Source organism: Balaenoptera acutorostrata, chromosome 6, assembly GCF_949987535.1.
Source record: "Balaenoptera acutorostrata chromosome 6, mBalAcu1.1, whole genome shotgun sequence".
Classification (NCBI taxonomy): domain Eukaryota; kingdom Metazoa; phylum Chordata; class Mammalia; order Artiodactyla; family Balaenopteridae; genus Balaenoptera; species Balaenoptera acutorostrata.
The window spans coordinates 117,925,805-117,949,549 of record NC_080069.1 but is presented as its reverse complement, the minus strand read 5'-3'; the positions used below and the strand labels follow the sequence as shown (position 1 = coordinate 117,949,549).

The 23,745-nt window shown below is 55.2% G+C and overlaps 2 protein-coding genes across 5 annotated transcripts; one reads left to right on the top strand and one right to left on the bottom strand.

Moving 5' to 3' along the window:
- The first annotated feature begins 1,784 nt into the window (after positions 1-1,784).
- On the top strand, positions 1,785-18,708 carry CIZ1 (CDKN1A interacting zinc finger protein 1). Of its 4 annotated transcripts, none has more exons than XM_007194606.2 (17): positions 1,785-2,063; positions 2,623-2,746; positions 2,991-3,106; positions 4,617-4,688; positions 6,549-6,775; positions 9,186-9,264; positions 9,445-9,553; positions 10,054-10,682; positions 10,943-11,064; positions 11,701-11,898; positions 12,662-12,786; positions 15,104-15,191; positions 15,641-15,754; positions 15,953-16,102; positions 17,583-17,652; positions 17,877-17,998; positions 18,368-18,708. In XM_007194606.2, exons 2-17 carry the CDS (start codon positions 2,628-2,630, stop codon positions 18,581-18,583), a joined length of 2,556 nt encoding a protein of 851 aa, XP_007194668.1. In that variant the 5' UTR covers positions 1,785-2,063; positions 2,623-2,627; the 3' UTR covers positions 18,584-18,708. The 4 variants fall into 4 exon arrangements, with proteins under 4 accessions (XP_007194668.1, XP_007194669.1, XP_007194666.1 ...); XM_007194607.2 differs by having other exon boundaries at positions 9,171-9,264; positions 18,304-18,439; XM_007194604.2 differs by having other exon boundaries at positions 1,786-2,063; positions 9,171-9,264.
- A 1,476-nt stretch (positions 18,709-20,184) lies between these two features.
- BBLN (bublin coiled coil protein) lies at positions 20,185-23,720 on the bottom strand. Its single transcript, XM_057548406.1, has 2 exons — positions 23,510-23,720; positions 20,185-20,668 (listed from the first exon to the last, which is right to left on the bottom strand). The coding sequence occupies exons 1-2, from the start codon at positions 23,586-23,588 to the stop codon at positions 20,496-20,498; spliced, it is 252 nt and encodes an 83-aa protein (XP_057404389.1). The 5' UTR covers positions 23,589-23,720; the 3' UTR covers positions 20,185-20,495.
- Positions 23,721-23,745: the final 25 nt, after the last annotated feature.

The window sequence follows — 23,745 nt, the reverse complement described above, 5'->3', positions numbered from 1 at the left end:
TTCCCAGACCAGGGCTCGAACCCGTGTCCCCTGCACTGGCAGGCAGATTCTCAACCACTGCACCACCAGGGAAGCCCCCAAAACCTGCTGTCTTTTAAAAGGTTTGTTTCTGATTATTTTCTTGGGCTAGATTCCTACAAGTGGGGACCAGGTCAAGGGGCAGAACACGTTTAAGAGCCTTGATAGAGAATTTTCAGATTGCTTTCCAGAAAGATAAATTAACACAGGAAGCCACCGCTGCCTTCCCTACCTTCACCAGCATGAGCATTATTTTTAGTTATTTTTTTTCTTTACTTTGGCAATTTGCTAAGCTCCCCTGTGCCAGGTGCCAGTGCTAAACATTATGTAATATCATACACAGACACAGACACAGACACGCAGACACAGACACACACAGACACACACACACACAAACCCCGGGAGGGGGTACTCATTTTACAGACGAAGAAACAGGCTCAGAGAGGACTCCTGCATCAGCCAGGTCGCCTAGCCAGAAGGCAGTGGAGCCCCAATTCAACACCGGACCTCTCCAAGGCCAGCACCCAGATCTATTGGTTGGAAGCCTAGGCGATCTTGACTCAACCCACCCCTCTTTCCCCATTGCCTCTGTCTTGGTTCTTACCAGAGCCGAGTGATCTAATCTGGGCGGATATGATGCTGTCACACTCTTCCCTAGCACTCCCTGCCCCTCAGGGGTAAAGCCCAGCTCTTCAGGCCCGCCTTCAAAGCCCGCATCTTCCGGGCTTCCCTTCCACCCAACGGCGCAAAGTCCCCTGTGCACGACCCCGCCCCGCCCTCCCGCCATGCCTAGCCGCGTGCGCGCCTCTAAGTCCAGGCAGAGTTAGGCACCTGTGCTGCCGCCCGGGGCTGTAGTTGAGCCGGTCCCTAGCTTTAGGGCAGCGCTAAAGTCACATGACTGCAGTCACATGACTTCAGTGATTGGTTGGCACTAGGGTCTCCGCTGGGCAGACCTTAGGTCTGCGCGTCCCTAGCGCCACCGTGCGCCGTATGGCACACAGTCGGCGCCTAATGCAAAGTGAGCGCATTGCCTAGGGCTGTTACAGCTGTGGTCGGCTCTGAGCAACAGAAAAAGCAAAGGGGATTGCTCTTAGTAACTGCGAATTGTTTGGCTCAGTGCTTGTGTGGGGACCGAGGAGAGGTGCACCGGAACGCGGGACAGAGTCGAAATTAAAGGGTCCTTGCGGGCAGGACCGTTCAGGGGCAGGATGAGCGCCGTTTTTTACCATTAAACTCTGCCCTCCTTACCCGCTCCCCAGCCAAACCGGAGAAACAAACAGACAAAAAAACACTTTCAAACCGATCTCCCCACGCCTTCCAGGGCTAATTCTTCTGCCCCGTTGTGCCGGTAGTCCTCTCGCTGGGTCTCGGTCCCCGAATGTACAGCAGGCGGCTGCACGCCCCCTCCCACCCCAGCCCCGCGCGGGGTCTCCGGATCGCAGGACAGTGGCGGCCGCGGCAAGGTCTGCTGGGGATGGTCCTCCTCAAAGTCGCCCGCGATGTCCCTGCCAGACGAGAGACCCCTCTGGGAGACAGACGGACCTGGGGCTCCGAGCCGCCCCTTCCCGATGCGGAGGACGCGGGGCAGAGGGTCTGCGCTGCCCAGGGTCCCCTAGCAGCTCGGAACCACTCCCACCGCCGCCCAGCAGCTGGGTGAGCAGATACCGCCCCTGTAGCGCGAAGGGTGCGCGGGGCGGGATCTCGCGGGGCGGGATCTCGCGGCGCGGCCGTGGGCACCCGGACCTCCCGTCCTCCAGAGGGCGCTGCCCTGCCGCGGCCCGCAGACTGGGCTTCGGAGTGGACAGGCCGTGGCGTAGTCGTGGGGACCCCGGGAGCTGCGGGGACCCCGGGAGCCGCGATCCGGAGCGCGCGGCCCGCCCCCGTGGTGGGGGCTACGCGACTGCGGAGGGGGTGCGGGGAGGAGGCTGTGTGGTTCCCGCGGCCAAAGCCGCGCTGGGAGGCGAAGTGCGCGGGCCGAGCGCGGCTGGGGGGACGGCGGAAGCCTTAGGGGCCACTTGAATGGAGGCCGAGGGCTTCGTGGGCAGGTGGGGACAGCGGCTTTGACGTGTAATGCTGGCTCTGTCTGTAGAGGAAGGGGTCAGCGGAATGGGGGCGATTAGAGTGGAGGGAAGCCTTCCTCCTACTTTGTTCGTGGAAGAAAGGGAAAGGTGGGGGTGGGGCGGCGCTGATGTTATTGACAGAACATGTGCACAAGGGACAGGGTGGGAGTATCAGAGGGGTGTGAGTGGACAGGGGCTGGCTTCGCTACGTGATTGGCGCAGAGAAAGGCTGAAGGGTGGGGTGGGAGGTGTATTTGTGTCGGACGCTCATCCTGGAGCTGCGGAGCGGAGGGAGTCGGAGGGATGGAGGGCGGGGCTGGGCATTTGGAGGAGGGACTATTGGGCAGATTTGGGGGAAATTGGCGGGAGGGTGGTTGAACTCTGCTGCTGGTGGAATTGGAGGTGTATGGAAGGGATGGGGCGCACGCGTGGCACGCTCTGGGCAGCACCGGGAGGGTAGCTGTGAAGCTCGGTCGGCAGCGTGTGAGGGCCGCGGCTGGGGGTGGGCGACGGGGATCCGGCCTGACTCCCTCCCTTCCCCCAGCCGCCATGTTCAACCAGCAGCAGCAGCAGCAGCTCCAGCAGCTCCAGCAGCAGCAGTTGCTGCAGCTCCAGCAGCTGCTCCAGCAGTCCCCACCGCAGGCCCCACTGCCCATGGCCGTCAGCAGGTAAGCTCCCCACTGGAGGGGTGGGCGGCTCTAGACCTGCCCCTCTGACCCATGCCTTGGAGACCTCCTCCCAGCCCTTTCTCTCAGGGGCATCCCTGTCTGAGTCCTGGAGGTCATCAGTTCCCACCCTAAGGGGATGCTCTGTCTGCAGTAGAGGGGGGTAGAGAATGGAGGTGAGGGGTCTCAGGGAAGATGGAGGGTTTGACTCTCCCCAGAGCCCTCTGACACCGCTCTCAACACACAGGGGGCTCCCCCAGCAGCAGCCACAGCAGCAGCTCCTGAATCTCCAGGGCACCAACTCAGCCTCCCTCCTCAACGGCTCTGTGCTGCAGAGAGCTTTGCTTCTGCAGCAGTTGCAAGGTATGACTGCGGGCCCTGTCTCGCTCCATCTTAGTGGGAGCTCCCCAGCAGCCCCACGGCACTGAATCTCATCAAATCCACACAGTAACCCTGAGAGGGAGCTGTGTCAGCGTCCTGGTTTACAGATGAGGACACTGAGGCTCCAGGAGGTGGAAGTCCCTAAGTTGCTCAGCTGAATGCAGGTCTGTCTGATCACAGAGGTGCACCCTTGGCCATGGTGTTAGCTCTGTGGGTGCTACTCGGCACAGTTTGCTGACATTCAGATTAGATGATATGATGGATGGCAAGATCTATTTTGACCACCCTCCTTTGCATCCTGTTTGACAGTTGAGGATGCCGAGGTCCAGAGAAGGGAAGTCATTTGCCCTGCCTCACATAGCATCAGCAGTGGCTGAGCTAGACGGAGGCCTGGGCCTCCTGACCCCCTGGGTCTCTGAGTGGGTGTCTCTAGCTCTCTGCATTAAGCCTGTGTCCTTACCTGAGTTTCCCCATGTGGAGAGTAGTCTTTCATCTCTTCCTTACAAGAAGCTGCTCCCGATACCTTAGCCCCTGCAGGAGTAATCCAGGGGTCCAGAGACGTGGGGCCAGCTCGTCTTCAGACCCAGCCTCTCCCGCACGGTAGCTGTGGCTTGCTGGCTGGTTCCTCAGGGGTGGGCACTGTGCTGAGGCCCTGACAAACCCAATTCCTTGACTCTGCTGACAACCCTAAGGGGAGATACACTCATGATCCCATTTTACAGATGAAGAAACTGAGGCCCAGGTGTTGATTAGTGGTCTTACTACAGAGCTGTGTTCTGAGACACCAGGCTATCCTGCCTCCCAGCAGGGTATGCAGTCAGGTCAGAAGATGTGATGGTCATCACTCTTCAGCCCTCCTGGGGCCACATGGATGTGGATGGTCCTGAGAGCTGGCTTATAAATGATAGATGGATGGGTAGAGAGATAAAACCACACACAGGGACCCACAATGTATATATATTTTTTTACTTTTTCTTACTCATTTTAAAAGTCATACTCTTCAAAGAAGAGTGAAAGAAATATTTTAAAAAGAGTATAAGAAAACCCAAATTGTCATATGCAGATTCACTCCTAAAGAAAAAACCACCCTTTAAAGTGTTGGTGTATTTCCTCCCCTTTTTTTCTAGGCACAGACTTGGGGACTTGTATATGATTGTGGTTATTGATATAAGTGAAAGGCTGTATCTTGTTTCTTTTTCACTGAATATAGTGGCATGATCATTTACCAAATGATTTGAAAGTCTCTGTAAAGATTGTTTTTGAACAGCTGTTTAATATTCTACTGGAGGTGTGTGCCCTTGTGTCCCTAAACTTTCTCAGCTGTTTTCTTCTACTTCTTTTCTTTTTTTCTTTTTTTTGCTTTAAATAATGGAATGAATATCATGTTTGAGAATATTTTCTTAGAATGGATTCCCAAAAGTAGAATGACTGGGTCAGAGGGGATGGATATATTATGGCTCTTGATAAGTATTGCCAAATTGCTTTTCCAAAGGACTGGACCAGTTTGCAATGCCACCAGCCACGTATGACAGTGCCGGTCTCACCATGTCCACGGCAACATTGGGTATTATACTCTTTATATATATATATGTATATATACATCTAATCTACTAATTTGCTTGGCAAAAGCTATATCATTAATGTTTTAGTTTATATTTCTTGGAGTGCTAGTGCGGTTGAATATTTTATATTTGTCTGTTAAACATTTGTAATTCTTTTTGTGACTTGTCCATGTGCTTTGTCTATTTTTCTTTTAGAGTGCGCCACCTTTTATCTTACTGTTTTTAAGAGCTGGTTAGCGTTCTCTCTGCACATATGTGTATATGTATTTGTTTTAAGTTAATGTTAATTAAGCCCTTAGTAAATACCAGGCACACTTGTATATCTCATTGAATCCTCATAAAACATTGTGAGTCAAGCACTATTACTATCCCCATTTTACAGATGAGGGAACTGAGGCTAAGAAGGGGAAACTGATTTGCTCAAGGTCACAGATCTTGTACTGTGGAGTCTGCATTTGAACCAGTTCTCCCAGCACATCTGACCCATGCATGCCCTTAACCCCTGTGCCTCCCATCCCAGCACTGGGTCAGGGATTTAAACTGTCCTTTATTGGGTCACACACTTCCCAGTGCTGGACCTCTGAGTCAGATGAGGTACCTGCCCTTAAGGAGTTCCCAGGGTGGTTAGGTGGTGGGCAATGGGAAGCAGACAAGGAAATTGTGCAGGTGGTCCTAGAACAGGGAAGCTGGGGCCTCTGGGGATACAGAGAGGGTCTGGGAAGGCCTCCCAAAGGAGAATCACCTAAAGGGAGGAATGAAGGATGATTGGGATGTAGAACAGTCCAGACAGAAGAAACAGCATGTGCAAAGGCCCAGAGGCAGGCAGAGACCAGGCTTGTTTGAGGGATGCATGGGAGCATGTAGCTGGAATAAAGTGGGCACACGTGTGGGGAGAATTGCGAGAAAGGAGGTCGGGGAGGAGCGCAGGACTGGACCTCGCACGGTGAGGAGTGGGCTTCGTTCCTGAGTATCAGGGAGCTATGGAGGGGTTTAGGCAAGGGGAGGGGCGAAGTCAGAATGTGGTTTTAGAAAGATCACTGTTTGCTGCTATCCAGTGCAAAAACTGTGGCTGAAATTCACACAGGGGATGAAGTGGCTTTGGAGGAAGGGGGTGGTAGGAGTGGGGATTTGAAGGGGGGTCAGGCTAGACTGAGAAGAGGAGTAGGAGTCAGTGTTAATAGAATTTGGTGTTGGCTTGGATGGGGGAGGGTAAAGAGAGGGAGGAGTCAGGAAGACCCCCAGAATCCTCTCCGGTAGCCAGCTGTGGACAGCAGTGCCGCTCCCAGAGACCCTGGACAAGCCACTCCTTCGCTTTGTGTCTCTATTTTGTCATCAGTAGAGAGGATAATACTTACCCTGATGGTGGCTGGGCGGGGTGACTGAGGCCATGCATAGAAAGTGCTTAGCAAACGCCTGCTTCCCAGGAAACTTTTGATGAAGGGTAGCTGCTGTTGGTAGGAGAGTGTCTTATTATTCCAGGGACCAGTCATCTTGCTGGTTCTCCCTTTGGGTCCTGTGCTGACTCTTTCACATACCTTAAGGGGTACACTAAAGCATGCCTGAGGGTGAGCGGAGTTGCTGGGGGTGCTTAAGCCACTGACCAGGGAGGCATTTGGGGTGGGAAAAGGCCCCCTTCCCTCCCCAGCTGGAGCAGAAAATGCTAGCCCTAAAGCCCCCTCTCCACCAGTGCTCCAGGTGGGACTGCGTCTTCGGCTCTCATCTCTCCCCTCTGGCTGCCCTTGGGTGGGGAGGGTCCCCTTGGAAGTTAACTGTGATGATGCTTTGGGGGACTGACCCCTGACCCTAGCCTCTACCACCCAACCACAGTTGTAATCCCTCTTCTCCCCTCTTTTCACACACAGGTAACCTCCGTGGCTACAACCTGGCAACCCCAAACCTGACAGCTCCCAGCCTCACACCCCCGCAGCTGGCCACCCCAAATCTACAGCAGTTCTTTCCCCAGGCCACTCGGCAGTCCCTGCTGGGCCCTCCTCCTGTTGGGGTCCCCATAAACCCCTCCCAGCTCAACCTTTCAGGGCGGAACACCCAGAAACAGACCCGGACCTCCTCTACAACCCCCAATCGCAAGGTGAGTGGTATCTGGACTGGAGCAGGCGAGGATGGGAATGGGAGAGGGTGTATCTGGGGATCAGCCCAGCTCTGCCCTCTCTGGCTCACATTGGCCTTTGGGCAGGTCATACCCCTCTTTGTACGTCAGTTTCCTCATCTGTAAAATGGGGAAGGGGGCAGGAGTTAGACTTGCTTAGTGTTTCCCCAACATTAAATATTCCTGAACCCCGATGTGATTTTTGCTATATCCAGACACCACCAGTACTATTATTTATTCCCTTTTTAATTACTATTTATATTATTTACTAATATTACTAATATTATTTACTAATATTTCTCTCTTTGAAAAAACTGAGATGTAACTGACATATAATATTGTATTCATTTTAGGTGTATTCTACCAATTTTCTTTAAATCAGCTCTGCCCAGTGGAAATAAAATGTGAGCCATACATGTAATTTAAAATTGTCTAGTAATCACAGTAACAAAGTAAAAAGAAACAGGTGAAATTAATTTTACTCGCATATTTTATTCAACATAATATATTTAAAAAATTATCATTTCAACCTGTAATCAATATAAAAAATGAACACTGCATTTTACATTTCTTTTTTTTTTTTTTTTTTGTACTAAGTCTTTAAAATCCGGTGTATATTTTATGCTAACGTCTCAATTCGGCTTCCAGCATTTCCAGGGCTCAAAAGCCAGGCACATGTGGCTAGTAGCTACTGTCTGGGATAGCACAGCTTTAAATGAAGTAGCTGCTTCTCTGTTACATTTAGTTAAAAAGGAAACATTATATCACTGTTTGAAATTAAAAAAAAAAAAAAAGGCTAAATTAACTGCCATACATAGAAGTAAAAGAAAAGTGATTGGGGGTAAAACAATGGTATAAAATCCTAAACTCTACACTGTTGCCAGGTGAAGGTTCTGAGCCTCTACAGGCCTTTCGCTGACAAAAGCAGGAAGACTCAGAGAGATTTTCAAAGGGAATAATATCCTCCCTGAGTCTGTCCTGTCCCTGAACGCCCTGGCAGCTCCTCACACACACCACACTCCTGAGAGCATCCGGCGGTGGAGGGGTGGAACACCCTCCTTTTCTGGCTGCTCTGGCGCCAGCCCACATCTGGTGGTGAGGCATTTCCCCCCAGAGAGGGATCCAGGCGTTCTCTGACTTTACGGTCGGGCTTGTCCTAACACAGTCTGGCCTAGTGTTTACCCCCTTGCCCCCATTTTACATATGGGAAAACCGAGGCAGTGGGGTGGAGGTGGCCCTGGACTGCACAGCTGTCACGACAGACCCAGAGTCCAGCCCTCCTGACTCGCAGGCCACTCGCAGGCCAGTGCCCATGTCGTGCAGGGTGAGAGCTGGGTAGTTTCTGAAGGGTGTGGAGTCCTCATGTGGTGCATGTTTCCACTCAGCCCTGGTTCCTCGGGCTTAGTAGGGAGGAAAGCTGCATGCGGATTCCTGAGGCTTCCTGGGGTGCCCTGGAACCATGTGGAGCTGTGTTCATTTCACAAATGTCTGTTAAGTCCTGCGGAGGACTCACTGGTGCAGAGAAGGCATCTGGAGATGCTCTCCTGGAGATCTTGGGCTGGGGAGGGGGTGGTGGTAGTGGTGAGACCTTAATGCAAATAATGCTCCAGCCAATGAATTATGACTATGAAAAGTGCCACAGAAAGGAAGCCTGGGGCCCCTGGGGGCCTGTACTATGGGTTAGGCAGGCTTCCTGCGAGAAGTGCCTTTGAGGCTCTGGGAGAAGGCCTGGGGCTTTGCGGAAACAGAGAGAAGGCCAATGTGGACACAGAGAGGGGGAGGGGGAACGTGGGGAGAGCTGAGGCTGGAGGGGTGGGCATGGGGTAGGGGCCAGATTGTGCAGGGGGGTGGGGAGGGTGGGTAGTTTCAGGCTTGGGGTAAGGAAGGAGTCATCCAGGGCTACGGGAAATCACGGGAGGGTTGCAGCCTGACAGAGATGAGAGACATGATCAGGTTTGAGAAGGGTCCCTCAGGAATTCCCTGGTGGTCCAGTGGTTAGGACTCTGCGCTTTCACTGCCTTGGCCTGGGTTCGATCCCTGGTCCGGGAGCTAAGATCCCGCAAGCCAAGCGGCATGACCAACAGAAAAAAAAAAGAGAGAGAGAAGGATCCTTCTGGCTGCTTTGTGGAGAACGGGGTGGGGAATCAGGAGGCAGCACCGTGGACCACGTGAAGGCATTGCATCCCCCAAACCTGCATTTCCTTAACTGGCAGGCAGCTAGATGGAACCCCCTGGACAGAATTCCTGGGGTGTTTAGGATCTTCTCTGGGGCCAGGCCCCGTCATCCCCTGAGGGACGTGTTGCAGCTGCTCTTGGGCAAGGGAGTATTTACTGGGGTGGGTGGCACGTATCATAAATGGTTTCTGAAAGGAAGCAGGATTCTTCTTCTCAGACGATGCCTGTGGAGGACAAGTCGGACCCCCCAGAGGGGTCTGAGGAAGCCGCAGAGCCCCGAACAGACACACCTGAAGGTGAGGGAGGGAGGTCTCTGACCCTTCAGAGGGGACGCGGGTTAGGGCAGTGGGGTGCAGGGGTGGTCATGGAGGCAGGGATCTTGCAGGGTGGGTGGGGGGGTGAGCCCAGGCCCCATCTCCTGGAGCTCGTATGTGCTATATCCGGCACGGCAGTCATTCACCTGCCCTCCATTCCAGACCAAGAATCTCCCCACTGCCCAGATGGCATCACTAAGGAGAAACGCACTGCAGCACCTGAGCCTGAGTCTTGTGTGGCGTCTGAGCCACCAGCTAAAAGGTCAAAGAGGTAACTGAGGCTGAAAACCTGCCCGGGGCCCAGGTACCCTGTACCCTGATTCCTGCAAAGGCAGAGGGTAGGGGGTAGGTGGGGTGAGATTCTTCAAGGAAAGGGCCTTGGTTTCTGGCTTGGAGGAATGTCAAACCTAATTCTTCACCTTACCTGGGAAGGCCCTCAGCCAGACGCACTCTGGCATCTTCACTGTGACTGAACCACCTGGAGGCAGGTGAGGTGGCCTGCTTGGAGGGGTGAAGATGTGAATCTGGAACCTCAGAGAGTGGGCAGAGGGTAGGCAGGCTTACAGGACCTCGGATACATATTAGCAAGTTGTGGGAGGTGGGAGCAAGTGATCCAATTTATTTAGGTGAAACTGGGACCCACAGAGCCGAGGGGGCTTGTCCAAATCCCTAGCTTTGTATGTGGCATAGCTAGGACTGGAGCCTAGGTCATGGCCTTTCTTGGGAGCCCCTGGAGCCAATTGAATTTGATCTTCTTTTGATCCTTCCTAGCTCAGAGGAGCCCACAGAGAAGGGGACCCCAGGGCAGCTGCAGGCAAAGGTCCAGCCACAGGCCCGGTTGATGGCACCAAAGCAGACACAGACAACCGAGCTGCTGCCTGAGCCACTGGAAGCTCGAGTGCTGCCACGATTTCAGCCACGAGTTCTGCAGATCCAAGCCCAGGTGCAGCCACAGACTCAGCCACAAACTCAGTCACAGATGCTACCATTGAAGGCCCAGGTGCAGCCAAAGCTGCAGAAGCAGGCACAGACACAGACCTCTCCAGAGCACTTAGTACCGCAACAGGAGCAGCTGCAGCTGCAGAAGGAGGCAGAGCCACAGAAACAGGTGCAGCCACAGGCACATTCACAGTCCCCAAGGCAGGTGCCGCCACCGCTGCAGAAGCAGGCACAGACGCAGACGTATCCACAGGTCCAGACAGAGGCACAGCCAAGGGTCCAGCCGCTGGAGCTGCCACTGGAGCAACCTCCAGTGCAGTTGCCAGTGCAGCCACTGGAGCCAAACCAGAGACAGCCTCAGACTCAGGCACAGGTGTCGGTGCCGGCACTGGAGAAAGCCCCAGTTCCGGTTCACTGTGCAGTGCTGGAGACGCCGCCCGATACGGTGGAAGCTGGAGCAGGTAAGTGAGCAGTGGCTCCCAGCCGGCCTGGTGATGGGACAGCTCTGCCTGAACCCTTCAGTCCTACCCTGGCGCTGTCCAACCCTGACTGGGTGCTGCCTGGGACTGAGGGTTGGGCCTGGATCAAGGGTTCGGGGCCGTCTGCGCTGGAGGCTTCAAGGTCCTGGATGTGGGCAGAGAAGGCGTCTCTTGGGCCTGGGTCCCTCAGGGCCCAGGTGGGAGATGGACCCTGGGGAAGCAGAGCACATCTGTCATTTCAGGCCTGGAGGAGGCCTCGCCGGAGCCAGTGGGCGCCCAGGTTGGCCTGGAGGAGAGCCAGGAAGAGTTGACCAGTGGCCTGGATGTGGGAGAATGTGAAAAAAGAGCAAGAGAGATGCTGGGGGTGGGTAGAGATGCTGATGAGGACCACGTGGTGCACCCAGTGGTGGGAGGGCCTCCTTCTGCCTCGGACCCCCTCAGCGCCCCCTCGGGTTTCCCCTGCTGTGAAATGTGGCAGCAGCCCTCCACCTGGGTTCGTGGGCACACCAGACTGGGTTTACCAGTGGTTCAGTGACAGTGGTTCAGCAAACTCTCATGTGGTGCCTTCACATGCCTTTGCTCTGATGATCTGGAGGTACTTTTAGTGATAAGGGTCCCTTCCAGCCGCCTCACCCCGAAACTAGAGCCCCCAGAGCCCCCCACAGGTAACGTCGCTCGTCGCTCGCGCAGCGTGGAAGCCTGTGCCTGGGGCTCGGGGGCCCAGCCCTGCCTTCTGGCCAAACCCGCTCCCTTCCTCATGCATCTCCATCTATCATGTGGGGGGTGGGGTGGGTAGACTTTAGAGTGAGGCGGACCTGGGTTTGAATCCTGACTGTGGTACTTCCTGGCTGAGCGAGCTTGGGCAATCACCTAACAGCTCTGAGCCTCAGTTTCCCCACCTGTAAAGTGGGCTGTCAGGAGGGCTCCTAGATGTTTAGCATGGGGCTGGCCCACTGTAAGCGCCCAGCTGGTGGTAGCTCTGCTCCTGCTCCCGGTGTAGGTGTGGGGTGCCGGGGGCTCCCTGAAGGTCACCATCCTGCAGAGCAGTGACAGCCGGGCCTTTAGCACCGTACCCCTCACACCTGGGCCCTGGTCCGGCGACTCTACCTCTGCCACCCCTGCGGCGGCCAGCACGCCCTCTAAGCAGGCCCTTCAGTTCTTCTGCTACATCTGCAAGGCCGGCTGCAGCAGCCAGCAGGTACCACCCCCAGCGGGTGGGTGGGGAGGTCACGTGGGTGAGCGGAGGGTTTGGGGTCTGTGTGTGATGCCTAGCCTGCCCTTCCCACGGCTGCCTCTGTGGCCACATGGGCCCTCAAGCCCCACCCCCAGCAGCTGTACATTTGCTCACAAAACATTTCCTGACCAGCCAAGGGGGCCGGATTTTAGAGTTGGGTGGACCTGGTTCAAATCAGCCCTGACTGGCCGTGTGGGTTTCGGAAGGTGAATTCCACCCTTTGTGCCTCGGTTTCCGCATGTGTCAGAGGAGGAAACATTTAGAACCCACCTCTAGAAAAAAAAAAATAGAACCCACCTCACTGGGAGGTTCTGGGGATTCAGCGACTTGACATTGAAGTCATAAGCCCCAGGCCCGGCCCAGAGCGAGTGCAGCATTAATAACAGCATCATACTGGTATGATTATTACTATCGCTATTGTTACCTTCATCCCTCTGTGCCTCCCCTGAGCACAGTCATGGGGACCTGGAATTTGATCAGACTGCTCCTCGCCTTGGAGGCGCTCACGGTCTCCAGGGGGAGCAGAGGCTCTGGCTGGCGTGTACTCACTCCGTGCCTCCGTTCACCATCCTTCTCTGGCCCACACAGCGTTGTAAGAGAAACAGCCTCCCAGCAGAGGTGGGGTGACCATGAAGCTAAGGTTGGAGGCCTCTTCCCCAGGCCCCACTCTTGCCCACCGTTCTGGGGCTCACTCCTCACGCCCCTTCCTCTCTCCCGCCTGCTGCAGGAGTTCCAGGACCACATGTCGGGGGCCCAGCACCAGCAGCGGCTCGGAGAGATCCAGCACATGAGCCAAGCCTGCCTCCTGTCCCTGCTGCCTGTGCCCCGGGACGTCCTGGAGCGAGAGGACGAGTGAGTGGGGGATCTCAGAGCCGCTGTAGGGGGGGTAGGCGGTCTCACAAGCCAGCCCCGGCAGAGAGGGGCCCTGAGTCTACCATCCACAAGGTCTGCCTTTGGGTTAAGCATTGCCCTCCCCGAGACACCTCGTCACACCACTAACTGTGTGGCTTTGGACCTCAGTTTTCCTTATCTGTAAAATGGCCTCACGAGGGGTGTAATGCAGGAACTCATGAGCTAGACAGTCTCTTAAGGTTACATCCAGGCAGGAACAGTGTGACCATCTATGTGGGAGGGAAGTGGGTTGTGGCACAGACCCCTGCTCCCCTGGCATATGTGCTGACCCCAACCACAGGGGCCTGAAGGTCAGGATCTGCTCATCTTGTGGCTTGAGGTTAGAGCTTCCCTGGGTCACCCCCTTTCTTTGTCGTGGGGGCTTGGTCCATCAGAAATGTCAGCCCTCCCAGAGTCTGGGACTGGCTCTTGGGGTGCTCTGTGGGCAATCACTGAGGCCTGCAGGGGCTGGGCGGCATCATCAGTGAAAGAAACAGGATGGTGCTGGCTCAGGACACCTTGGGGGATATGGGCTGTGTCTCACAGGACAGCTGCCACTTAGCTCCAGACCTCCTGGTTTTTCAGAGGCATCTAGAAACCTAGATTTGTATGTGAATCTCCCAATTTCAAAATGTTAACAGCTAGTTCAGAATTAAAACAAGATGAAACAAGTCCTGCGGAGGCCAAATCAGACCCTTTCAGAGGCTGGATAGGCCTTGGGTCAATGGTCAGGGACTGTGCCATGAGCATTTATAGAGGGTCACAGCTTGAAGCTCCCTGCATGGGGTGAGGGGACAGGAAGGGCCCTCGGGTAGCCTCAGCGTGCATCTCCTGAGTGACGGGGCGCGCTCTCTCCAAAGGCTTCTGTGTCTCTGTTAGCCAGTTCTCACTGAGAGAAGAGCTTCCCTGTGGCTTTGTAGGATGTTCTCCAGCCTTAAGGCTCCCTTTGCTTGCTGACCTAGGAGTTATACTTAGGCCAAATCATCATAAAGACAGGAGAAAGGTGACTTACAGAGTTGTTCCTTGCAGAGTTAATGCAATGGTGAAAAAATTTAGTTGGGAATGATCTATCCAAAACTAGGGGATTAGTCAGATCAGTTTAAGTCTTATCCACTTCGTGGTAGAACTAATTCTAGGGAATTTCTGATAATGTGGAAACATATGTGTGATGCAATGTCAAGTTAGAACAGGATCCAAAATAGTGTTTGCAGAATGAGTTTGATTATATTCAATATAAAAATAGATCTTGGGCTTCCCTGGTAGTGCAGTGGTTAAGAATCTGCCTGCCAATGCAAGGAACACGGGTTTGAGCCCTGGCCTGGGAAGATCCCACATGCCGCAGAGCAACTAAGCCCATGCACCACAACTACTGAGCCCACGTGCCACAACTACTGAAGCCTGCGCCCCTAGAGCCCATGCTTCGCAACAAGAGAAGCCACTGCAATGAGAAGCCCGCGCACTGCAACGAAGAGTAGCCCCTGCTCGCCGCAACTAGAGAAAGCCCGCATGCAGCAACGAAGACCCAACACAGCCAAAAAAATTAAAGAAACAAACAAATTAATTAATTAATTAAAAAAAAAAAGATCTTGTGACAGAAGAAAACTGCAGGAATGTAGCCCAAGCTACAAACAAGCTTCAGGTGGAGGGGATTCTGATTACACTGTCTTCTGATGATGTCTGCCCTTGAATCTTGACTTGGCCCTGTACAGAATGTGGCAGTCCTTCCGATAGGCTGTGTGTCCTTCTGACACAGTCAGAAACTCTGGGCTGATCCCATGCCAGGCCCCGGGGATGCTGGGGTGGTGTCCTGGCTTCCCAGAGCTCGCAGTCCAGTGGGGGCAGAGAAGGGATCAGGTCCTCCCAATCCATCGTGGAAAATGCTGTAGCGGTGGCACTTTGGGGTCCCAGAGGGGGGCCTGGCTAACTGGGATTGGGACAGGTCCAGAAATGGGGGGAGGGGCAAGAACAGCTCTGGGAAAGTGAGGGCATCTAAACTGAAGGATAAGAGGAGTTCTCAAGGCCAGATATCCTCAGTTCTGTCACCGTCCTGGTGGCCTCCTGGTATCCCAGATGCTTCTAAATCTCATTTCCCCCCAAGTTTTCTCTCTTATTCCTATTTAAGTATTCTTCCAGATGAGCCTCAGGACCATTTTGTTAAGTTTCCAAAAAAACGATTCTGTTGGAATTGCATTCCGTTTATGGAGCGTCTGGAAGAGCTGCTGTCTTTCCAACAAGAATGCGGTGTCACACTGTACTTGTTTTGATTGTCATCGTTCAGAGAGCCTCCACCCAGGCGCTGGTGCAACACCTGCCAGCTCTACTACATGGGGGACCTGATCCAGCACCGGAGGACGCAAGACCACAAGGTACGAGGGCCCACCTGCTGCGAAGGCGCCCAAGCCCAGGGCTGGGGAGGAGGGAGCCCAGGTTGGGAGCAGAAAGTAAACGTCAGTCTTTGTCATTGCGTGGCCGTAACTCATGACGAGTCAATCATGTTTCCTCTTTAGGCTTCAGTTTCCCCATCTGTCCAATGTGGGCAAGACACCATCTCACCCTGCATTCAGCCTTGGGGCTCGTGGGGTCCTCAGGCACCTGCCCTCTCTCCCTGTCTTCCGACGGTCCCATCTCTGTTACCATCTGTCATCCTACCTTATAGCACAGGGATGGGATGTATTTGCCTGTGTTCTGTGAAGCACAGCCAGCTGATTACAGAAGTGGTGGGCCTGCAAGTGGGAGGCGAGGTCTAGCTGGGCCCTGCCTGGCTGCACCGGGGGATGCTGCCCGCCGCCCACTTGGCCTGCCTTCCTGTCCCCAGATCGCCAAACAATCCCTGCGGCCTTTCTGCACTGTTTGCAACCGCTACTTCAAGACCCCCCGCAAGTTTGTGGAACATGTGAAGTCCCAGGGGCATAAGGACAAAGCCAAGGAGGTAACCCCAGCTCCCTCAGAGGACATGGGCCCGGAGAAGTAGAGTCTTGGCCAAGGCCACACAGCAAGTTTAGGTGTATTCCAGTCCAAATTCATAGCAGGTCCGGAGGGACTGGAGTTCCCTGGGGTGTGGGGTGGATGGGGTGTCACACCCTGGCTGCCCAGAGCTGACTTGAGCCTTCACCCACTCCCTGGGAAGCTGAAGATGCTCGAGAAGGAGATTGCCAGCCAAGATGAGGACCACTTCATCACGGTGGACGCCGTGGGCTGCTTTGAGGGTGATGAAGAAGAGGAGGAGGACGATGATGATGAAGAAGAGATCGAGGTTGAGGAGGAATTCTGCAAGCAGGTGCTTGGGGGGAGGTGGTGTGGAACGGAGGCTGGAGGCTGGACTCCCAGCCCAGGAGAGACCTCACCCCACCTCCCAGGGGCCAGGAGGCACTGTGCTGGCATCTTTGGGCACTAAGGCCTGCCACGATTTAGTATCAATAGGAACTCTATTCAATATGACGATATGTAAATATACATCATGACGCCTATAGGGTGGCAGGTGAAATATGCAAGGTCTTCAAAGCCTGGCTGAAATTTTTACTTGCGGAAGAGAAAGGGCATCCTAGGGCAAGAGAACAGCATCATAAAAGCATGGAGAGGGGAGCTATGTGGTGCATACAGGAAAAGTCAGTGAAAGATGATGATGAGGATGATGATGAGGATGATGGCGAGAGCAGTCAACATTTTTTGAGCACTTACTATATGCCACACGTGTACCAAGGACTTTCCTGGCAGAATCTCACCCACTTGCATGCCAGGAGGCGAGACTGCAGAGCCCGTGCTCAAAATACCCCAGCTCTGCTGCTTCCCATGAGCGAGGAGCTGGAGGAGCTTTTCAGTTTAACAAGTGTTTCCAGAGCATCTATTCTGGGCCAGGCCCTGGTGCTGGATCCAGGAGTACTTGGGGATGAAGTCCTGGCCCCTGTCCTCACAGAGCTTGTCTGTTACAGCCCGGGGTGGTGAGGGGGCAGCCAAAGGGGGTGGTGCACAGCGGGGCTGTGGATGGAGGGTCGCGTGGGTGGCCTCCAGCCCTCAGCAGGTTGGGGGAGATGCCAGCTTTGCTACTCAGCGGTCAGCAGTGGCATGACCCTGGGCAAGCCCCTTGGCCTCTATAAGCCTGTTCCTCTGCTTAGAATAGTCCCAACTCAGACTGTAAGGAAGGGTCACAGCCCAGGGGGTGGTCGTTATTCTTAAAAGCCAGATTTGTTTGCAAGGCACTGCTAGGCATGGCCTTGTCTGGAAGGGGCTCATGTCCAGCCAGTGAGACAAGGGATCCTTGATCACTTGAAACCTACCCCCTAAGACTGTGGTTGCTGCAGCATTAGGGAGCTGGTGGGGGGCTCATGGCAGAGTGTAGCCAGGGCTGGGGGCTCACCAGGGCTCACTACCCTGCACCTCCATAAACCTGCTGTATGACCCTGGGCAAGTGAGTTCATGTGCCTGGGCCTCAGTTTCCTCTTATGTAAAATGGGCAAACCATAGAAAGTTGTTACGAGGATTCAGCGAAATGACACGTGTGATGTGTTGGGCATACCTGGCATGGATTATGGCCAGTGTGGGAGCAGGAGGGCTTCCTGGAGGAGGGGACTGATTGAGCTGAACCTGGAAAGTATAGATTGGGAAAGGCACTCGGGGGGCAGGATCAGCATGTGCAAAGGCTCAGAGCATGCCACCCACAACCTCCTGGAAATCAAGGGGGGGTTCCAGTCCCCGCCTGCGTTTGGGAGGAGGCTAGGGGAAGCCAGAACCAATGGAGGCTCACACCTGTGTGTTTCCAGGTGAGAACCAGAGATATATCCATAGAGGAGTGGAAAGGCTCGGAGACCTACAGCCCCAACACGGCATACGGTAAGACCCCAGCCCTGACCCCACCTGCAGGAGCTGCGGCCCTCAGGTTGCCTCCAGGCGACCCCCCAGATCCCAGCCACAGCATCCTGGCCAGGCAGCCTGTCCCCTCGTCCTCTTTTCTTTTCCCATCTGGAGGGTGGGGGGGGGGGGCAAATGGGCCCCTAGAGAAGGGGGGACACCTGGCTGGTGAGGCATGTGAGTGCACAGACCCTGCTGTCCCACAGGTGTGGACTTCCTGGTGCCCGTGATGGGCTACATCTGCCGCATCTGCCACAAATTCTACCACAGCAACTCAGGGGCGCAGCTCTCCCACTGCAAGTCCTTGGCCCACTTTGAGAACCTGCAGGTGAGTCAGGCCCCCTGCCCGGCTCTGCCCTGCCCAGGGAGTCAGACTGTGTCCTAGCTGACGGGGACAGCCAGTGGCCACCTCCCTCCTGTGCTTGGCCTCAGCCCCTGGGTACAGCTCCCAGTGAGAGGCTCTACCCACAAAGGGAATCAGAGCCATGTTGGGGCCAATGTCTTTCTGCAGTTGTTCTGGTGGGTGCTGAGGGCTGGGCTGTTAGCTCTAGAGCTCTGGCCCAGAGAGGCTGAGCACATCACACAGGGTCACACAGCATGTCTGACGCTGTCTCAACTGGGCTGGGGAAACAGCCTCTGGCCAGGAGCACACCAGGTGGGGAGGAAGCCTGGCCTCACCTGCACTCTCTGTATCCAGAAATATAAGAAGGCCAAGAACCCCAGCCCCGCCACCAGGCCCGTGAGCCGCCGGTGTGCAATCAACGCCCGGAACGCCCTGACTGCTCTGTTCACCTCCGGCGGCCGCACACCCACGCAGCCCAGCACCCAGGACACAGCCAAAACCCCCAGCAAGGTGACAGCCCAACCCGCTCAGCACCCACTACCCCGGCGCTCAAGCCGCCTCAAAACCTGATGGAGGGAGCGGCCCACAGCTGCCCCGTCTGGGTCCAGATCTGCTACGCTTTTTAGGAGTCTGTGTGGAGACTGTGACATGGTGGTGTTTTTACTCAAAATCCAATAAAAGAAGGTAGTTTGGCTGTACAGTCCCCACCAGCACTTCCGTCTGGGTGGACAGGGAAAGGGGGCCCCCAGCTAGCTCTGTCAGCACCCAGCCCCTGCGGGTAGTGTGGTGGCAGAACCAGAAAGCTGAAGACAGGCTCCCTAACCAGGGACTCTGGGATTATGAGGTGTTTCACCTCCTGAGCCTCAGTTTCCCTCTTTTTATTTATTTATTTATTTATATTTATTTTTGGCTGTGTTGGGTCTTCGTTGCTGTGCGCAGGCTTTCTCTAGTTGCGGTGAGCAGGGGCTACTCTTCGTTGCAGTGCGCGGGCTTCTCATCGTGGTGGCTTCTCTTGTGGAGCAGGGGCTCTGGGCACGCGGGCTTCAGTAGTTGTGGCATGCGGGCTCAGTAGTTGTGGCATGCAGGCTCAGTAGTTGTGGCTCATGGGCTCTAGAGCGCAGGCTCAGTAGTTGTGGCTCGTGGGCTTTGTTGCTTTGCAGCATGTGGGATCTTCCCGGACCAGGGCTTGAACCCCTGTCCCCTGCCTTGGCAGGCAGATTCTTAACCACTGTGCCACCAGGGAAGTCCAAGTTTCTCTCTTAATAATGTACCCAGGCTAGGAAAGTACTACCTTCAAGTAAGATCTCATTTAATCTTCACAATGTCCCTAGGAGGTAGGTCTTCTTGTTATCCCCAAAATATCCCCACATTATCCCAGATGAAGAAACTGAGGCCTAGCAAGGTCAAGTGCCTGCTGAAGGTCATATATCTGGTGAGTGGCCAGGATTTGACCCCGAGCCTGAACTCTGGACCCCTGTCCTGGCCTCTCCCAGCTGGACCCTACGGAAGTTGAAGTGCAGGAGCGGGGGCCCTCGCTGCTCAGGCCCTCTGGTTCCAAGTTCATGTTCATTAGCGGGGACCCCACCCTTCTTGTCAGGAGACCTTACGATAAATCATTAGTGAATGGGGCCCAGGCTGAGCTGGCTCTTTAGTTCCACTTCCCCATTTGGAAAGACCCTTAGAGACAAGATAACCAGACCAGCCCTATTATTGGCCAGCTGGAGAGACTGAGGCCAAGAGAAAGAGGGTGAAACCCAAGGTTGCAAAGCATGTCTTTTTTTTTTGCATTTTATTTTTTTTATACAGCAGGTTCTTATTAGTTATCTATTTTGTACATATTGCACAGCATGTCTTGGTGTTGGTTGTCTTAGTGAAAGGCCCTAGAACCCAGAGAAGCTGAGCACATCATACAGGGTCACACAGCATGGCTGATGCTGTCTCAGCTGCGCTGGGGAAGCAGCCGCTGGCCAGGAGCACACCCGGTGGGGAGAAAGCCCTGACCTCACCTGCACCTCTGTGTCCAGAAATACAAGGCGGCCAAGAAGCCCAGCCCCACCACCAGGCCTATGAGCCGGTGTGTGATCTATGCCTTGGACGCCTCCACTGCCCTGTTTACCTCTGGTGGCCACTGGGGTCCTCATCCCGGGATACAGAGGAGAGAGGAGGCGCAGTGGTGTTGGAGACCAGTTTAATGTGGACGCTCAAGGCCTGGGCAGCGTGGGGAGCGTCCAGGAGTTGGGCAGGCAGGCAAGGTGGGTAGGTCGCTGGCCCACACCTGGCCAGCAGTGGGGAGGAAGCCCTGAGGAGGGGATGCCGGGAGGTGGGGCGGGCCTAGGTACGCCAAGGGAAGTACCAGAAGAGTGGCCTAGGCCAGCAGACACCACCCCACCCCCACCGGAAGATCTGTAGGCCAGCCCTTGAGAAGGTATCTAAGCCAGGTGGTGAGTGCTCAGGCCAGAGCCTGGCCGGGGGCTCCCAGAGCCTAGGGGCTGGCATCGCTGGGGGCCTCCCCGAGCTGCTGCTGGAACTCAAGGCGCGTCTGCCGGTTGGATTCAAGCAGCTCCTGGAGGCGGGCGTGGAGGTGGTCATTCTTCTCCTCCAGGTGGTCCAGACAGGAGTTGATCTGGTCCAACATGGAGTTGATGGCAGCATATTCTGGGAGGAAGGGGAAAGAGAGTCAAGGTCCCATATCTCCTCAGGGATCACAGGCACACCCCGCCCCCCCCGCCCCCGCCACTGTCCCCCAGCCTGCCTCTAAAGAGCTTTGGGCAAGTCCCTACTCCTTCCTGAGCCTCACTGTCACCAACTGGAAAATGGGTGGATATCAAAAGAGGAAAGGCTTTGGAGAAATACCTTAGTGTACCAGCTTTTTCTAGGGTTAGGTTGGTCACAGGGAGGTTAGCCAGACAGTGTCCTGCCTGGGAATTCCTGCCAGGTGCCAGGTCTCCTCTCTACTTCCTGCATCAGCTGCCTAGAGGCCAGAGCCCATGCTCCTGAGCCAGGCAATCAAGGCCTCTGTCCCCAGGCAGGCCCTACTCTCCAGCCCTTTCTGGCTCCCCCTGCCCTAGCTCCTAGCAGACTCCAAGGCCCTGCTCCCTTCTCTAGCCCCACCTCCCCTGCCTTTTCCTTTCCTCTCTCACACCTGCCTTTGCCCACCTCAGGCCCCTTGAACATGCTGTGGCCTCTGCCTGGAACGTGCTGTGTCCTCCTTTTGTCTTCCTTCCCTCCTCTCCTCCTGGATGAGCCCCCCTCATCCTTCAAGTGCGAGCGTGGATGTTGCCACAGGGAGCCCTTCCATGCCCCAGCCTGATCGGGCCTCTATTCGTGATCCCCTTGCCCTCTCACACCTCCACGGCCCCCACCTCCGGCTCAGCTGCTGTGACTGTGTGCTAGTCTGTCTCCCCCACCAGACTATAGTGAGCGCTGTGTGAGAGGTGGAATGGTCTTGTGTTCACTGCTGTTTCCCCAGTGCCCTCAGTGTCACACAGTAAGCATCTGTTGAATGAATGAATGGATGAATGAATGAAGCCTGACTTTCCAGCCTTTCTGCCTTTCCTCAACTGTCCCTGCCACCCAGAATGCCTCAGCCGCTCAAGGACCAGCTCCAAATGCCTCCTCTTCCAAGAATCCTTCCCTGGTCTCCACCAGAAACCATCACTCCCTCCTCCACAGACACTCCTGACCTGCCTCTCTCAGCCACACAATGTCCCCTAGGACCCAAGGTCTGGGCCTGTGCCCACTGCGGGACCCAGTTCTGAGCCAGCCCATGACTCAGATACACTCAGCTGTCAGCTTGGGACAAAGGGGAAGCGGCTGGCGGTGTATGGAAACAACCAGGGCTAGAGGAGAGTGTCTGGGATAAGGGTGCAAATGTGTCTACATTCTGGGGGAAGGGTACCCATTGCCCAGAGTTGTCCTAACTCACAGAGAACAGAGTCCTGGAAAGCCTCTGCTGGATCCTGGAGTCCAACTCCCTTGTGGTACAAATGGGGAAACCGAGGCCCAAGAAGGAAGAGACCTGCCTAGGGTCCTCCAGCTGGTTGGTGGCAGAGCCAAGATTCAGACTTGGGGAACAGGGGCACTTGGGTTTCAGTCCCAGCTCTGCCCCATCCCAGCAAGTTACTATGCCTTTCTGGAAAAAGGGAACAAGAACTGGGTTATTGTGAAGATTCAAATACATATATGAAGAACTCAGGGTCTGGCCACAGCAAGCACTTAGTAGATGGTCGCAATTATCAACATTTCACATTCCGGTCAAGAGACACAAGTGGGGAGAAGGATGGGGGAGGCGGCTCTCTCTGCTACTGGGACTAGGCTTTGTCTGCGTCAAGTGTCATGGGTACCTCCCGGTTCCAAGTCTTTGCCTTCCATCGGGGACACCCTCCTCCCCAATGCCCTAAGTCCTGTGAATCTGCCAACTTCCACTCAGTGTGACTCTTGGGAGGCCCTTCCAGATGCCCCCAGCACAGCTGCCAGCGTGATTACCACACCTGGCCGCTGTTCACCAGCAGTGCCCCAGGCAAACCGGGCAGCCCACCACTTACCCCACTTACTCTATCTCTTTATTAAATGCAGACCTTGAGTGATGAAGTGTTCTAAAACTATTGTAGTGATGGTTGCACAACTCTGTGAATATCCTAAAACCCACTGAATTGTACAGTTTAAATGGGTAAATTGTACAGTGTGTGAATTATAGCTCAATAAAGCTGTTACCCGAAACAAAACCAAAATCAGACTCCATACGTACCCCACATTTACTAAGTCCTGCCCTCTAAGTTAATAAACTAATCTTTATTACACTAAAGGGAATAATAACCACTTACAGAACACTTGCATGCTTGGAGCCTACTATTTTCCATTCACTTTCTCATTTAATCCTGATACATCTCAATGCGGGAGACACTAACCATTATTCTTATTTTACAGATGGGGAAACTGAGGCTCCAGAAGGGGAGAAGGGAGCTGATGGTTCTCTCTCCTTCCCCCCCTACCCCCACCCCCTGCAGTGCTGTGTAGGCAACAGGCTGCTTTGTAAGCAAGTCACATTCGCCAGGGCTCCAGGCCACACCAGCAAAGGTGCCTGGGGTTGCTGACTCAGCAGGGCGGCACGCCCACCCAGATAGCCCCTCCTGCCAAGCCAAGACGGTCCACTCCCGGCCCCGGCCCCTTAGGAGTCTCCAGCTCCACAGGGGCTGAAAGAAGTGTCTAGAGCAAATCCCAATCCCAAAGGGCGAGTGACCTGAAGCGGCCTCAGTTTCTCCATCTGTAAAACGGGGCCTGTCGCCCACAGTTCTCGAAGGCTGCGGTTTCCAGGGACCCGCTCGCAGGTGCTCGTCCCAAACCCCCGGAGGGCGCTTGCTGCTCCGGAACCACCCTGGGGCGGGGGAATGGGAGGGCTCTGTGGTTCCTTCCCGGTCCCTATCCCGGCCCCGACTCCCCTTCCCCGGAGGGCACCCCGGAGAAAGCAAAGTCGTTTCAGCAGCCCCCCTGGGTCACCTGCTTCCCCGAAGCCGTCGTCCTCGCCTTCCGCGCCCGCCTCCACCGGCATGCCCAGGTCCCCGTTGGGGCCCGACATTGCGGGCTCGGGCGCCGCAAGGGCAGAGCGACGACGGAACGCGGCGACGCTCGCGCCGACAACCGGCACGGGGCGGAAGGGGGAGGCGGTGGATGGAACTCGGGGCCGGAAGGGCGGAACCCCGCGGCGGAACGGGCCCCGTACGCTGGGACCCCGC